This window comes from Arvicanthis niloticus, chromosome 28 (genome assembly GCF_011762505.2).
Source record: "Arvicanthis niloticus isolate mArvNil1 chromosome 28, mArvNil1.pat.X, whole genome shotgun sequence".
NCBI lineage: Eukaryota > Metazoa > Chordata > Mammalia > Rodentia > Muridae > Arvicanthis > Arvicanthis niloticus.
This window is the reverse complement of record NC_133436.1, coordinates 26,509,217-26,525,638: the sequence shown is the minus strand read 5'-3', so window position 1 is coordinate 26,525,638 and position 16,422 is coordinate 26,509,217. Positions and strand designations below refer to the sequence as shown.

Genomic DNA, 16,422 nt, shown 5'->3' with positions numbered 1-16,422 from the left:
TCATGCTTAAGTCTTGTCTTATAACCTATATTTTCTTTTCTTTATTTTTTTTTCCCCTCAGACATACTTAGAAGCTGAGACATTGAATATTTGAGAATGCCTTCATTCATTCTTAACATTTGGTTGTTACCTAGCTTGGTTATACAGTCTTTTAAATTATACATGTTTACGATTGGAAACTTAGGAAGTGTTTCTTCACTGTCTCCTATTTTACCTTGTTACTGTCTTGAAGTCTGATATTCTTAATCTCTCACCCCTAATCTCTGTCCTCTTTAAAGGATTCGACTTTTCCCTTAGTATCTCTACTGTTCTCAAATCCTACCATACTGTGGTTTCTTAGTCCCTCCACCTTTATATACTGTGGGCTGTCATGGATTATTGAATATATACACTTAGATCCTCACTTTGGGGAAACTTTTCTTTTATATTACTACTTTGATAAATTTATCTCTTTTCACTTACTGGAACTCTTGTTCATGTGACGTTTTACCTCTTATTTGACATTTCTGACCCCCTTTTGATGGGAGAGAAAATCCTGTGTTTATCTGTTATATGTTACTCTGTTAAACCTTCTGGAAATTAAACATTTCCTTAGATTTCTCTTCTAGTATTTTGAATTTCCAGAACCTTTTGTTTGTTTGTTTGCTTGCTTGTTTTTGAGACACTATGTAGATCAGGCTGGCCTCCCAAATGGTGGGATTAAAAGCATGTGCCACCAAAAAAAAAAAAACAAGAAACGTTCCTGTTTCTCAGATGTAATTTCTTTTATTATCTTTCAGAATAAGAAAAAGGTTGCAGTTATGGAGTGGTTTTGTTTGGGTGTTTTGTGTGATACTCTGGAGTCCCTCAGTATTGTTACAAGGTGTAATTCCTCAAAGCCTAATGGCCTCAAGGGACTTAACACCCTCTCAAGGTTGGGTAGGATGGTTTCTCATCCAACAGACAATAGACAGGTTGGCTTCGGGTGCCCCAGATGGAATGGGTTCTCTGGTACCCATGTCCACTTTCATCATCTATTGGGTTAGAGATTTTTTTTTTTAAAGTTGTTCTTCTAATTGAACCACAATTGTAAATATTTATGGATTGTAGTGTAATGTTTTGGTGTCTGTTTATATTATGCTAAGATTATGGCACTGAAGATACCATTCACTTCATGTTTATAATCTATATGATAAGAACATTCAAAATCCTACTTATTTGGAAAACATATAATGAACTATAGTCACTACAGTACAGTGAAACATTAGCACTCTTAACTCCTAACAATATAGATAATGTTTGCCCATTATCTAGCCTCTTCCCACCCTCCCCAGCCTCGCATACCTAGCTACAGGTAACCATTGTACTATGTGGTATTTTTTATTGGATATTTTATTTATTTATATTTCAGATGTCATTTCTTTTCCCCATTTCCCCTCCCTAGAACCCCCTATCCCATCCTTCCTCCTCCTTTTTGCTCTTATATCATTTTAATTACATGCAAGTATTTAGGTCAGTTCTAGGTTGAGGAACTAGCAATATAATAGATGCAAATAGTCAAGGAACAAACAAGACAATAAACACAAATAGTCAACGAAAAGCAAGACAATAAACAAAATTTCATGAATCCTCCGTGATAACTGTTTTTAAGGGCTTATCGGGATGCCCAAAATATCTGAGCTAACTTCCCTATCCTAGCCCCAAATCATTTTCATGTCTGAAATCTACTTCCTTGTTCTAGCCTAAAATTTACATTCCTGTCTGAAATTACTTCTTTGTTCTAGATTAATATTTAGATTCCTGCCTGAAATTACTTCTTTGTTCTAGCCTAATGTCAGATTTTTGCCTGAAGCCTACTTTCTTGCCTTGGCCAATGTCATTTTCCTCTCAAGCAGCCCATTTTCTTGTCCTTGGCCCATGTCAGATTCTTGCCAAGCAGCCCGAAAAGCTCTCTGCCTCTCCCCTTTTTTTATTTCATAACCAAGACTGAGCCTGTCTTAGGTTGTTCTGACAAGAATGACCTTACTCATCATGGAATATGTATTATCCAAAGCAGTGCACTTCTGTCTTAGGTTGGTAAGGCTCTGTGCAGAATCTTACTTGTTCTTGGCTTCCCAGCCTATTAATTTAATAACTCTGTCTGGGGATCTGTTTTCATGTTCAAGCCATGAACTTTGGCTGCCAACATGTTGATGTTGTTAAAAGACAAGAATTAACCCAATGGGCAGGAATTTTTAAAAGTATTCCCTGGACAAAAAGGGCTAGCATGATCAAGCTATATATGCCATTCATGAAGCTTGACCAAAATAGAAAGACTGACCTCAGGCCCTGGGTAATTTCATCAGCAGTATCTACCGCATCAACGCTCAGCAGAGCAGCATTCTTGAAACTCATAAGCTCCCTATGTATTGTTAAAACATCCAGAGAGGTGTTAGAATTATGCCAAATACACTGCAAGTGTCATTAAACTTTTTCCTAATTATAATGACTACCGCTGTAAATTTTAGAACTAACATGAATCCAATGGTATTTGGCATGACAATTGAGATGTCTCCATACTCTTAAACTCTAATTAATCTCCTTTCACTAATTTGAATAGGATAAAGAGCATCATGGTATTAATTGGTCTTTCTGTGCCTGGTTTATTTATTATTACTCCTTCAGGTTTGTTTATTTATTTAATGGAAGTATGAATAAATTTATTTTTTGCTATATATGTGTGTATATGTATATACACAAAATATTTTTTCTGTCCATTCATCTTTTAATGGACTCTTAGTTTGATTCCGTAGCTTTTGTGAGTAATACTGCAGTGAATATGGGAGTATTTGTACTTTTGACGTATTGACTTGACTTCCGGATCATGTAATGTTAATTAATTCTCGTTACACAAGTCAAGAATTGTATAATTCTAATTATACAAGTCAAAACATGTCCTATTATTAGGTAATTCATAATTTTTTATGTATTTATTTTTGAAACAGAGTCTTACAGTGTAGCCCTTGGTTGGCCTGGAACTTGATATATAGATCAAGAAGGCCTCAGCCTCAGAGATCAGCCTGGCTCTGCCTCCAGAGTGCTAGGATTAAAGGTGTGAGCCACCATTCCTGGCTTATTTTTTAGTATTTTTGAGGAAACCGTATATTGTTTTCTCTGATTTCTTTACTACTACATCTCATTTGAAACATGTAAGGATTCACCTTGAACTTACTCAAATCCATGTAGCTGGAAGACATAATTAAATGATATAGGCCAGGTACAGATAGACAAATGCCATATGATTTTTTTTTTTCAGCTATAGAGTCAAAACAGCTGACCTCAGTGTAGAATGGAATAGTGTTAGATAATGGGCAAACAACTGTATTGTTAGGAGTAAGAGTGCTAATGTTTCACTGTACTGTAGGAAAGAGAACGGCTAAAGGCAGAAATTCAGTTAGATGGCAGTTAGGTTTCCTCCTGTGTTTTAGAGGTGGAGTTGTGTTTTTGTTTCTTATTTAGCAAAACTGCTAGTAATTTTAAAGGGAAACAGAAAGAAACACCTTTATTTATGTACCTTAAAACTTGTACCATACTTTATGGAAATGAATTAGGGTACTTGTGATGGACATATGTATTTGAACATCCATCTTCTGATAGTCCATCTTCTGTCAGTCAAACTTTGCACATGTGCTAGGTGGGGTCATCAGTGTATAATCTTAATATATAAAATGCTTTTTATGTAGTAAGTTATGTAACTTAACTGTAATAAGCCCAAGACTGAATAATAGCATCACACATTGAATAGTAAATAATACATGCATATTATGTACATCCTGTACTCTGAGTATTCTGGGATTTCCAGGGAAGAAAGGGCCAGTTCTTGGGTTTGGTTCTTCAGGAGGCAGGATGGAGTAGGAGATGTGGAGAGCAGGTGAGGGGTAGACAGTGTTTCTTTCAAGCCAAAGAAGCCCTTTGCCATGTTCTTATGAGTTTGAATTTATGTTTTCAGCATTAGAAATACTGTAACTAATATATAAAAAAAAAAACTGCTTGAAAAGTTTGCAACCTGGATGGATATACAATTAACTCAAACAAATCAGTAGCCTTCCTCTACTCAGAGGATAAACGGGCTGAGAAAGAAATTAGGGAAATGACCCCCTTAACAATAATCACAAATAATATAAAATACCTTGGTGTGAATCTAACCAAGCAAGTGAAAGATCTGTATTATAAGAACTTCAAATCTCTGAAGAAAGAAATTGAAGAAGATCTCAGAAGATGGAAAGATCTCCTATGCTCCTGGATTGGTAGGACTAATATAGTAAAAATGGCCATTTGCCAAAAGCAATCTACAGATTCAATGCAATCCCTATCAAAATTCCAACTCAATTCTTCACAGAGTTAGAACAATTTTCAGATTCATTTGGAATAACAAAAAAATGCAGGATAGCGAAAACTATTCTCAACAATGAAAGATCTTCTTCGGGAATCACCATCCCTGACCTCAAGCTGTACTACAGAGCAATAGTGCTAAAACCTGCATGGTATTGATACAGAGATAGGCAGGAAGATCAGTGGAATAAAATTGAAGAGCCAGAAATGAACCCACACACCTATGGTCACTTGATCTTTTGACAAAGGAGCTAAAACCGTCCAGTGGGGGGTGAGGAATAGCATTTTGAACAAATGGTGCTGGTTCAACTGGAGGTCAGGATGTAGAAGAATGTAAATTGATCCATTCTTATCTTCTTGTACAAAGCTCAAGTCCAAGTAGATCAAGGACCTCCACATAAAACCAGATACACTGAAACTAATAGAAGAGAAAGTGGAGAAAAGCCTTGAGCACATGGGCACAGAGGAAAAGTTTCTGAATAGAACACCAATGGCTTATGCCCTACGATCAGGAATTGACAAATGGGACCTCATAAAATTGCAAAGCTTCTGTAAGGCAAAGGACACTGTCAGTAGGACAAAGCAGCAACTAACAGATTGGGAAAAGATCTTTACCAATCATACATCTGATAGAGGGCTTATATATACAAAGAACTCAAGAAATTATACTCCAGACAACCAAATAACCCTATTTTAAAAATAGGGTACAGAGCTAAACAAAGAATTCTCAACTGAGGAAACTCGAATGATTGAAAATCACCTAAAGAAATGTTCAACATCCTTAGTCATCAGGGAAATGCAAATCAAAACAACCCTGAGATTCCACCTCACACCAGTCAGAATGGCTAAGATCAAAAACTCAGGTGATAGCAGATGCTGGTGAGGATGTGGAGAAAGAGGAACACTCCTCCATTGTTGTTGGGATTGCAAGCTGGCACAACCACTCTGGAAATCAGTCTGGCGGTTCCTCAGGAAATTGGACATAGTATTACTTGAGAACCCAGTTATGCCACTCCTGGGCTTATACCCAAAAGATGCTCCAACATACAACAAGGACACATGCCCCACTATGTTCATAGCAGCCTTATTTATTATAGCCAGAAGCTGGAAAGAACCCAGATGTCCTTCAACAGAGGAATAGATACAGAAAATGTGGTACATTTATACAGTGGAGTACTACTGAGGTATTAAAAACTATGAATTCATGAAATTCTTAGGCAAATGGATGGAACTAGAAAGTGTCATCCTGAGTGAGGTAACCCAATCACATAAGAACACACATGATATGCATTCACTGATAAGTGGATATTAGCCCAAAAGCTCGAAATACACAAGATACAACTCACAGACCACATGAAGCTCAAGAAAGAAGTCCAAAGTATGGGTGCTTTGGTTCTTCTTAGTAGTAACAAAATACTCAAGGGAGCAAGTACAGAAACAAGCTGTGGAGCTGAGACTAGAGGAGGGGCTGTCTGGAGACTGCCCTTCCTGGGGATCCACCTCATGGGCAGTCAACAAACAGACACTGTTGTGGATGCCAGGAAGGCTCTGCCAGAAACTGACCTATACAGAAGCGGATGCTTGCAGCTAACCATTGAACTGATCATGGGGTCCCCGATGAAGGAGTTAGAAGACTGAAGGAGCTGAAGGGGCTTTTTGGCCCTATTGGGAAAAGCAACAATACCAACCAAGCAGAGCTTCCAGGGTCTAAACCGCCAGCCTGGGAACATGCATGGAGGGACCCATGGCTCCAGCTGTATATGCTGTGGAGGATGGCCTTGTCATGTGTTGGTGGGAGAGAAGGGGTCCTGTGAAGGAGGGATGCTCCAGTGTGGGGGAATTTGAGGGTGGGGAGGGGGAGTGGGTAGATGGGTGGGGGCACACCCTCATAGAAGCAGTGGGAGTGGGGACAGGATAGGGAGTTCCTTTGGGGGGGGGGTGGAAATGGAGAAAGGGGATAACAACTGAAATAAAAATAAGTAGAACATCCAATTAAAAATATGTTTAAGAAAAAAAAACTCAAAAATATCTAAATCATTAAAAAAAAAAAAGTTTGTGACCTGGAGACAGAGTTGAGATTTTGTCACATCTGTATGCATGAAGATGAGACACTACTGTTTGTAGGTGGTAGGAACTAGAAGGAAGAGATGTCTGCAGGAGGCTGGTGGGAAATGTGGAGTCTTTGGCTGTGACAGTGAAGGGTCTTCTTCAATTCACTTTGCTTCCAAACGATATAAATGATATTTTTACAGGCTGGAGTAGACAAGGTTGGAAAAAATACCTGGTTTTATGGGAAAGAAGATGAGGTCGTTTGTATATATCTCGTCAACTTCTTGTGCAGGTATCTAGCAAGCACTGTTAGAAGCATTTCTGGTGATCACGTGAGACACTATTTTTAACATTGGTGGCTAAATCTTAGAAATGAAAAGAAGAGGAAGCAGTTGTGTGGTAGTGCTCGAGAGTAAATCTTTCAGGTGTTGATCAGAGAGAGGATGGAGAAAAGCAAATCTGAGAGGCTTAAACTACTTGTATGCTTGTACACACACTTGTATGTAAGTCTATACAGATAATGGCTGTGCTCTGTACATTCTACAGAGGTACCAAGAACTAACTGCTGGTTTTAGAATCTGTGGTCAAGAGGTTTAATGAATGCTAGAGAAGTCACCAGTACCACAAATAAGGCACTAGTCATGGGTCAGTGTTTGTATTGCTGTACTTCAGAAGTCTGGGTGATCTTATTTATAGTAAGTTCTTATGCCAACCACACTTTTAAAGCATTTCCAATTCTAACAGGATGGCCACATTCTAGGCCCCGGGATTCTACAGTTCACAGATGATTATATGTTGGTGAGATGTTCCTGTGCTCATTTATTGTTACTCCTTTGCTCTACCCCGTAATCCTTCTGGCCATCCCCAGCTTCGTCTCCAGACCCTGTTCTCTGATTCAGAAAATGGTTTTATTTGGTCTTTATAAGTAACACTGGTCTGGTTAAGAGGGACTTGATGGCCTTCTTTACTGCTGTGCATCCTATGTGATTGTGCCACTAGGATGTTGCTTACAGAATCTTTTCTGTGACTCAGGAGTTCTCTTTATAGGACATTATGGAATAGTAATGGAAACCAATTCCTGAAACAAAAGTTCCAACTCAGGCTTCCCACAAGTTTGTTAGCCTGGAAGTTGAGAGTCAAGATAGACATGAATTGAGTCTAATTTTGGCTCCTTATTTATTTATTTTTTATAATCAGTCCCAAGCTGCCCAGGCTCTTTAAGCATTTTCCCTCCTGTTTGAAATGGGAATAACAATAATGAGCCCTCTGTAGTGTTGCAGTGAGAGTTAAATGGAAAGATGAATGGAACTCACACAGCACAGGGCAGACCCTGGTAAGTGCACAGTGAACGTTCCTTGTCTTCATCATCACAGCCATTGTTACCAGCACCTCCTGTGTCTGGTGTTATTTTCTACTAGCAGTCCGCATCTATCACTGAGCACTGTAGGAGAAAACTGGAAATGAAGTGTTCTAGTTGCTCATAGATAATTAAATTGACTTTTGGATATGCTCCCAAGAACTCAGTGGGTACGGCATATGAGACCTTGTCTTTAGTGGTTTAGAACATAGGTGGGTGGTATTGCAAGGAGCTTTTCCCAGTTTTCCTAGTTTTGGTAGAGACCCCACCCCACAGTTTATAGTGTCCTTGGCTGTTACCAGGCTCCATCCATTCACTCAACACACAGAGCTTTTCATGCTGTGGACATTGTGCTGGATACCAAATTGACAAGGATGAATGAAGTGTGGCTCCTCCTCGCAAGGAAGAAGTGGGCCATGTAAACAAATGTAATGAGAATGTTCCCTTCAAAGACAGTTAGATATCTTTGCAGTAGAAAAGGAAGACTCAGCTTGTCCTTGCAAGTAAATGATAAAAAACCTTAGTCTGAATTAGATAGCAGCACATTCTGAGTAAGAAGCCACCACGCTCTGTTCTAGAGTGCTCCCTGTTCTCAGCAGTATTACTGTTACATATTGCCAAGCAAGATCCTAGACATGGATGCTAATTATTTGAACCCTTTCCCTTTCATATATTTGTATGACCTCTTTCCTTTATAAACATTAAGTCTTGGATAAACAGTGAAGGGATGAAGTTGTGACTTTTAAAAACTCAGTAAATAATATGTTGAATTTCTAATGTATCACAAGTAATATGTAATTCTAGTTCCTAAATTAGCTATGGTGATAGCTGAGCAGTTTTGGGATTGAGGACTGTTAACATAATAATTGTGGCTTTTGTGAAATTCTGGGCTGACGATACCAAGACAGACAGTTTTGGATGAAATTTGTGGGTTACAGCTCATCAGACCAATGTTGTTGGTTCACTGTATGTCACACACAAACTCAGGAGAATCTTCGTGATTACAATTTGGTTATAAGCATGTGGATTTGTTGTTTGGATCTGGATGGACAAACAATATTATCCTAACAGGACCAACTAAAGGTTGCACTGTCTGTCTGTCTGTCTGTCTGTCTGTCTGTCTGTGTCTCTCTCTCTCTCTCTCTCTCTCTCTCTCTCTCTCTATCTATCTATCTATATATATGTAAAAATATTTACTCGAATAGTAAAATGTTTGCTTTTTGATGATGATGGGGGCTTTTTATCACCACTGAAGATAAAGTTGCTCTCCACCCTAGCCACCTTCACTCTTGTGTTTTCTGTGTGCAGGGAGACTCATGCATCTGTATGCAGTATGTGTGGATTGCCTGGAAGGGGTTCACAAGATCATCTGTATCAAGTGCAAGTCACGATGGGATGGCAGCTGGCACCAACTGGGCACCATGTACACCTATGATATCCTGGCTGCCTCTCCCTGCTGTCAGGTTGGTATCAGCTGAAGTGAGGGTACGCTCTGGGACTTTGTCACCAAGTTAACGTAGAGGGTTAAAGGCTGCTTTGTGGTCACTTTGACTATGAGGTGTGTGAGGGCTTGGTCAGGGTGTGCTTCTAAGAGGAAAGAATTCACACACACACACACACACACACACACATATGAGAGGGTGTTAGATTTGGAGTATATTTCATCTGTTTAAAAAAAAAAACAGCAAAACACGTTGCTTCCATTTGAGACAGCATGAAAGTGCTCTGCTTGAGTATCTGCAGTTGGTTAGGTGATCTGGAGCTTAGATAACTGTGTATGGTTTCTTTAGTTTTTGTTTTGTTTGCTTGTAATTTTCCCATTTTGTGAGATTCAATTGTACTACAAATTTGCAACAAAAGGTTTTAATTTAAACTGAAAAGCAAAGTTTTTTCCTAGAACAGAAAAAAAGGTACTTCTTGCATACTTTCTGTGAGATGTTTGCAAAACCCTAGCATCTCCCACTTTTTATGTGATGTTGACCAGAAAGCTTTACAATCCCTAAAGTGCTAGAAGCAGCAGTATTCTTTCTTGACTTGTAGGAGCACCTAAAATGTAGATGTCCAAAGGAAAGGAGGAGGTGCTGACACAACAGCCCTTTAAATAAGAAAAAGAAACCTAAAAGATAAAACTCCCGAGGAATCCCTGAGTTTATTATTATTCAGGATGCTTGAGGAAGAACTTGTTAATAATTCCCTGGTGGATGATTCTGGGTACCAGAGACATTTTCTTCTGGCATTGTGTTAACCTGTGTCCTTTATGAATAATGAGTCTTACACTCTTGGTTACAATAGGAGTTTGTGTCATTACCATTGTAATTTGACTTTTAAAAATATTCTAGTATTAGTTTGATTAGTAGATGACCTGTTGCTATTGACTTCAAAGGCAGTAGTTCTATTTTTTGCCCATTCTAGTGTTTTGCAGAAGAGAAATCTGCTTGTGAGCGAGGTGGACAGCCTTCTTAAATCTTTTGGTTTTGGATAAGGTTGACTAGTTTTCTGTTCTTGTGATGTTCTGACCACGTATCCAGATTCAAGATTAGTCTTGAAATGAGTCATCATAATCTTTCACTTACTCGCTGTCATGCTTTATGGTTACCACTGTACCTTTGTTTCCACTCCTAACATGAGAGAAACCAAAGGAAGTGGTGGTGGAACCTTTTCTGTGTAAATATATGATGTAGCAGGAGTGTTAGCCTTTTAAGGAAGTGAGGATGTGAACAAAGGTTTGGGACACATTAAAACTCATGGCACCTTAGCATTGCATGGGACCTTGAAGAGCTCATTCAGCTTTCTGAATGGATGCTTATGATGGATGACTGAAGTTTTTGAAAGTTTTCCCCAGGTCTACACAAATGTCACAGCTCTGACTAAAACGTGATTTCTGTTCTGGGGTTCTTTCTACTTGTTATCTAACAGCCATGACATTTCCATATCTTCAGAGAGAAATACAGAGTGACTTCCTGCCCACTAGCCCTTTAGTCTACATGGTATGTTCATTCTTAAACTGATATATGCCAAGATTATATTTTCTGGCCCTCAAGTGAAACAGAAAACCTGTTTGATTACTATTTATTATTTATTATTATTAAATAATTAAAAATACTTACTGTGAAGATACAGGTTGTAGACAGTTCTCAAAGTTATCCAAGAAAGTCTTCAAATAAATCTGAACCAACAATAAGCAGTAATTGGTTATCACAAAGGAGTAACAGAACTTTACTCAAGATTCAGAGGCATGAAGTAGTTAAAAAGAAAGATAGTGTATGTAGGTGAAGCGTGCACTTTGGAGCACACTTAGTTTAGATCCCAGCTACTCTGCTTTTTGTTTTCTTGGGATTGGTATTTATCACTGTGTGCCCCTTTCATCATCTGAAATGCAGATTATGCTCCTTCACAAGAAAGCCTTGAGGACAAATTTGTTAGCACATTTTTAGGAAGGATCTAAATGAACACTGTTAGATCCGTAATTTCTGCCTATCCACTTCACTCCAGATCTATTGCTGAAGTGCTCCAGGATTGTGCTGTTAGAGGCACAGGCACAGGTAGAGATGTCATGTGCACGTGAGTTCCAGAGTCTCAAGATACACATAGCACTCCTCCCTGGAGTGCCCATTTTGTTTGGAGATTTTAGAGAAATTTTATTTTTACATCTATATAGAGGACAAATGAAAGTGTATATGAGCTTTTGAAATAAACCTGGACTCTTCAGGAAAGTTTTTATGTAGATTTAGGTATAGGGAGCCATTTTAACCACTTGATTAAAATCCAGGGTGTAAATGATTGCTGTTAGGTAACTCTGTTGGTGATGTTTAAGTTGTACCATTTAGAATTTTCTCATTGATAGGCACCTCATATTAAGACAGAAACTAGGAGACTGTAGTCCTTAGAAGGTTGATGATAAATGCCAGAATATGCATCTTAGATATGCATCTGCTAATAATGGAGATGTTTCACTGAATCTCAGTCAGTCCCCAGGATTTTGATTAGGTGGCTTTTGACTAATACTGTGTAGCCAGTGGTATTGTGGTTTATGATGTCTGTTTCCCCAGGCCCGTCTGAATTGCAAGCATTGTGGCAAGCCTGTGATCGACGTACGGATCGGGATGCAGTACTTCTCTGAGTACAGCAATGTCCAGCAGTGTCCACACTGTGGGAACCTGGACTACCATTTCGTGAAGCCATTCTCCTCCTTCAAAGTTCTCGAAGCTTATTGATGAAAGCTTTGCTTTAGTAATAGCTATTTTATTGATATTATTACTTTACTACGTATCTTTTATAGGGGAACATTCTGTAACATTAATTTCTTTTCTAATTTGAAGCAGAGTTTACTTTGTATATTTGTGCCACTAAAATGGGGGCTGCCCCTTGCCCTTGATTTTCAAATATCAGTGTGTGGGTAAGACTGGAGGCCAGATGGGAAATTGTGCAGATTTTGGTAGGGTTTTGGTCTCATGTAGAATATCTGATGGAGTTCTAAGGTAGTAGGAGGGATGGGTGCCATTTAGGGGTGGGAATCTGTGGCTGAACTAAAGGTGTGGTAGGAGTTGGGAGGGAGCTTTTACTAATACATTAGCTTTTGTGAAACTCACTGTTAGTTCTCTGGGTCTTGGGGAAAATAAATGACAAGTGAATGTACGTCTGAGCCTGGATAGCCAATACTGGATTAGGCTGTCTAGACTCTGTTCTTCAGCACAGGTTGAGGTGCAATTTACTCCCACTGACAGGTGATTTGAGAGTAGAACTGAGTGCTCTTTCTTTGACTATTTGTGTAACTTAACGGTTTTCATACTGAAAATAATATCCAAATTATATGACACATGAAAGCTGTTGCTGTCTAGGTGAGCTGAATCTAACAGGTCTTGTGAAGTGAATTTGGAAATGATGCACACTCACTCAAGTGGGTAGAAAGACAGAATTTGGTTATTTGCATTGTATCTCTAGAGTTGGTCAGAGAACCTACAGCAAATCTGTCCACTCTGTGGCTCTGATGGGCATCACTTACAGGTTGCATTGCTGAAGTGCTGCCTGGTATGCAGATCTAGCAGGTAAACCTCTGGCCTGCCTGCTGTGCTGCAAAACCGCCATGCCACACTTCCTTTTCAGTATACCTAGTGCCACATAGTCAGAGCTGATCTGAAGGAGGAAGGGGAAATTAGTTAGAACGATGAAGAATAGTTTTTATTCTTTTAAAGGTATGTTCAGTTTTGGAAGCAGTAATGCAAAAGAGTATATCTGAAAATAGATTATCCTAAAAATTCCCATGATCCCTTACTGTTGGTTAAAAACAAAGTCACATACAGAAATTAGAATGTGGAAACTTAAATATGCTGAAAACATGGCCTATACAATTAGAATTAGAAAATTACTTCTTATGAAGGAATTTGGTAATTTCAAGTATGATACAGAAGTATATATTAAAAGAATACTAAAAGTAATCATTTTATGACTAGGCAAATTGGGATTCATGTAAATATTCTATACCACTTTCTTGGTTTATGCCCCTTACACACACAGGGGGTGTTTCTCTTCAAAATTGTCTAAGCATTATTGCTGATGAGTTTTAAATCCTACTGCTTGGTGATTTGTTGGAAACAGTAGCAGTAAGGAACCCATTTACCAACAACTAAAACTCTTCATCTTTGGATGAATATTTTTCATCAGTTTGTTTGTTACTTCTAGTTAGTTGATTTGAAGTTTCACATCTGCAAAAAATTGCCTAGGACAAGAAGAAATCATTATTGGTCAGATGGTGTTTAATGCAATTATATAAAGTCTGTATGACATAATACTTGCAAATTTGTCTCTGATACACAAAGCTGTAATTATGAATTAGCTGTTTCCCTATGAGTCTGTTGTACACTCAAAATTTTTGGTAAGTTTCTATTTGGATTCGTATTTGTCTTCGTGTTTCTCATTTTTTAAAATAAATAAAATACTTGTAATGCTGTTCTCTAACCTGTTGATGTAGTACAATTTCACTGTATTATTGTTCCAGAGTCAATCTATTCATTGTACCCAGTGAGTTGTTTAGATTAAAAGACACTGTGGAGCTGTAAGCCACATTCTATTCTCGCTCCTTAGATTGTTTTCTGCCCCTAAAATGAAGAGGCTTCATTTCAATTGCATAACATTTGCACTTGATGCTATGTTGATGATAAAGTGAGGACTATAAATGTGTAGTCTTATAAAAAGAGAAGCACGAGGCCTGCACTGTAGTACATACCTTTCGCCTTTTAGTACATTAATTTTACTTTTGTCTGGAAGGGAAAATTTGGCTGATTTGAGAGTAATGTATGATTAAGCATACAATACTCACTATAAAGGTAAATTTTACTTTGGAAATCTGCTGACCTTAATGTTTTCACCAATCTTTGCCTGAATACATCGATTAGAAGTGAACTGTGTCAAGAAGGATCATCATTTCTGTTGTAGTTGGGATAGTAAAGGTTATCAGTCACCTAGGAGATCTAACTTCTGTTTCTGATGAGTAGTGTTCAATAACTCATAGTTTTCAAATTGACTAATAACGTAAAGTGATTTTTATCTACTTTAACATTTTTAGTCATTTATTTTTAAAGTGTCCCATACTTTGAGCAAGTAAAACTGCTTCAGTTTTGAGAGAAGCTAATTATTTTTCTTCAGGCTGTCTCAGCTCTCTGCTGTCTCTGGTCACTTGATCACATGGAAAGCACTGTGGCTTCTCCAACATCCTTTGATTTCCTTTACTTTTTGTAAAAGGGGTTCATTTTTTTAAGTAAAAGAAAATTTCATACCTTTTGGGAAAAATTAACTCATGAAGAAAGAATATTATATGTTTAAATGCTAAAACTTAACAGATTGAGTTATAACTTGCTGGACTACCAAGACTACCTTTCTGAGTTCTTCATGTCATCTTACAATACCAGTGTTGCTTTGTGCCTATTTTCTAACCTTTTTCATTTTTCTGTTCAAATTCTTGATCAGTTATGTAATTTTAGTTGGAAGTTGGGGGAGAGGTGAAGAGAAAGCACTTTTCTTTAGGGTGTGGTTCTCATGACAGGATGCTGCCTAACTGAGTTCATCTTCATACCTTGTTGACGTCATTAGTTTTTCAGATAATCAAAAGAGAACATAATGAACGGATATCATGAAAACCAGCTCAAAAATATGTTGTTGTCTATAAAGATTTCTTGTCAAGATGTCTTGGATTGCACTTTTGTTGAGGGAAGCCAATGTAAATACTTAAAGAATGTTGATAAAATTGAAGCATTTGGATTATGGAATCATGTGTGATGTTAGAAGGTTTCTGTATGTGAAAGGTGTGTATTAAGAATAATAAAACTTTAGAAACAAATACTGACCTTTGCTTTAATCTGTTACTAGATTTCGTCGGAATTTTTTTTTTTTTTTAAATGGGGTATTTTGGTAAGAAAAGATAATAGAAAAGTGAGGATATTCTCAGAGTTAAAAAAAAAATCAGAAAACTCTTCCAAAGGTACTACTGCAACTAATCAAAACTAAAAATTCCAGGGTAGCAAGATGGCTCTGCAGATAAAGGTACTTGTTATCAAACTTAACAACTTGAGTTTGATCCCCAGAACCCACATGGTAGAAGGAGAGAAACAACTCCAGAAAGTTGTCCTCTGACCAGATCATGTATGCTCTGGTGCTTGCACATAGATGATAGATGAGAGAGAGAGAGAGAGAGAGAGAGAGAGAGAGAGAGAGAGAGAGAGAGAGAGAGAGAGAGAGAGAGAGAGAGAGAGAGAGATCCATAATTACAAATTCTTCACTGCTTACACACATGTATCACATAAGCTTCTTTTGCAGCAAAAATAATAACAAATCAGCCTTCCCCTTTTTTTGTGTGTATATTATAAAATTATTGTTCTGGTTCTAAATAATTGTATGGTATAGAAAGTGTTAAAGAAAAATTAAGAGTGTAGTTTTGAAACACCCCAGCCCCAACTGGACATTGTCTTAGATACTGTTCTATTGCTGTGAAGAGATAACATGACCAACTCTTATAAAGGAAAGCATTTAATTGGGGACTTGAAAACAATTTCAGAGGCTTAGTTCTGGTGGGGAGCATGGTTGCAATGCAAGCAGGTCCTGGAGCAGTAGCTGAGAGCTTTATTTACATCTGATTTGCAGGCAGACAGAGATATTGGACTTTTGAAACTGGGGGTGAAATATTTTCTCCAGCAAGGCCACACTTCATCCTAATAATTTTAAACAGTTCTACTCTCTGGTAACTAAACATTGAATTACATGAACCTAGGGAGCTATTTTTTTCTCTATTAGTTTATTCACTTTACAGCCCCCCCCCACTCCTCCCATTCCCTCCCCATCGTCCCTCCCCTAGCCACCCCTCCTTGGGTGAAAAGGGAGAGGTTGCCCCCCCCCCCCACCTTGGGTATCAACCAACCCTGACACCTGTCACTGCAGGAGTAGGCACATTCTCTCCCACAAGGCAGCCCAGTTAGGGGAACAGGATCTACATTCAGGTGGGCAACAGAGTCAGGGACTCTCCCTGCTCCAGTTGTTGGGGAACCTGCATGAAGATCAAGCTGCACATCTACATAGGTGCAGGTAGCCTAAAGACCACCTCTTGGTAAGTTCCACCTTTGAATGTCTGACACCTTTGAATGTTTGAATGTCTGTTTGAATGGGGTGATGTATTCACA

At 38.3% G+C, this 16,422-nt stretch overlaps 1 protein-coding gene across 1 annotated transcript in view; it reads left to right on the top strand.

The window, feature by feature from the left end:
* The window catches only part of Heca (hdc homolog, cell cycle regulator), a 49,530-nt gene extending 34,441 nt beyond the window's left edge, over nt 1–15,089 (top strand). The window contains exons 3-4 of the mRNA XM_076926921.1: nt 9,065–9,219; nt 11,806–15,089. Of these exons, the coding sequence (XP_076783036.1) occupies nt 9,065–9,219; nt 11,806–11,970 (320 nt within the window). The 3' untranslated portion in view covers nt 11,971–15,089. The remainder of the gene's footprint in view (nt 1–9,064; nt 9,220–11,805) is intronic.
* Nucleotides 15,090–16,422: the final 1,333 nt, after the last annotated feature.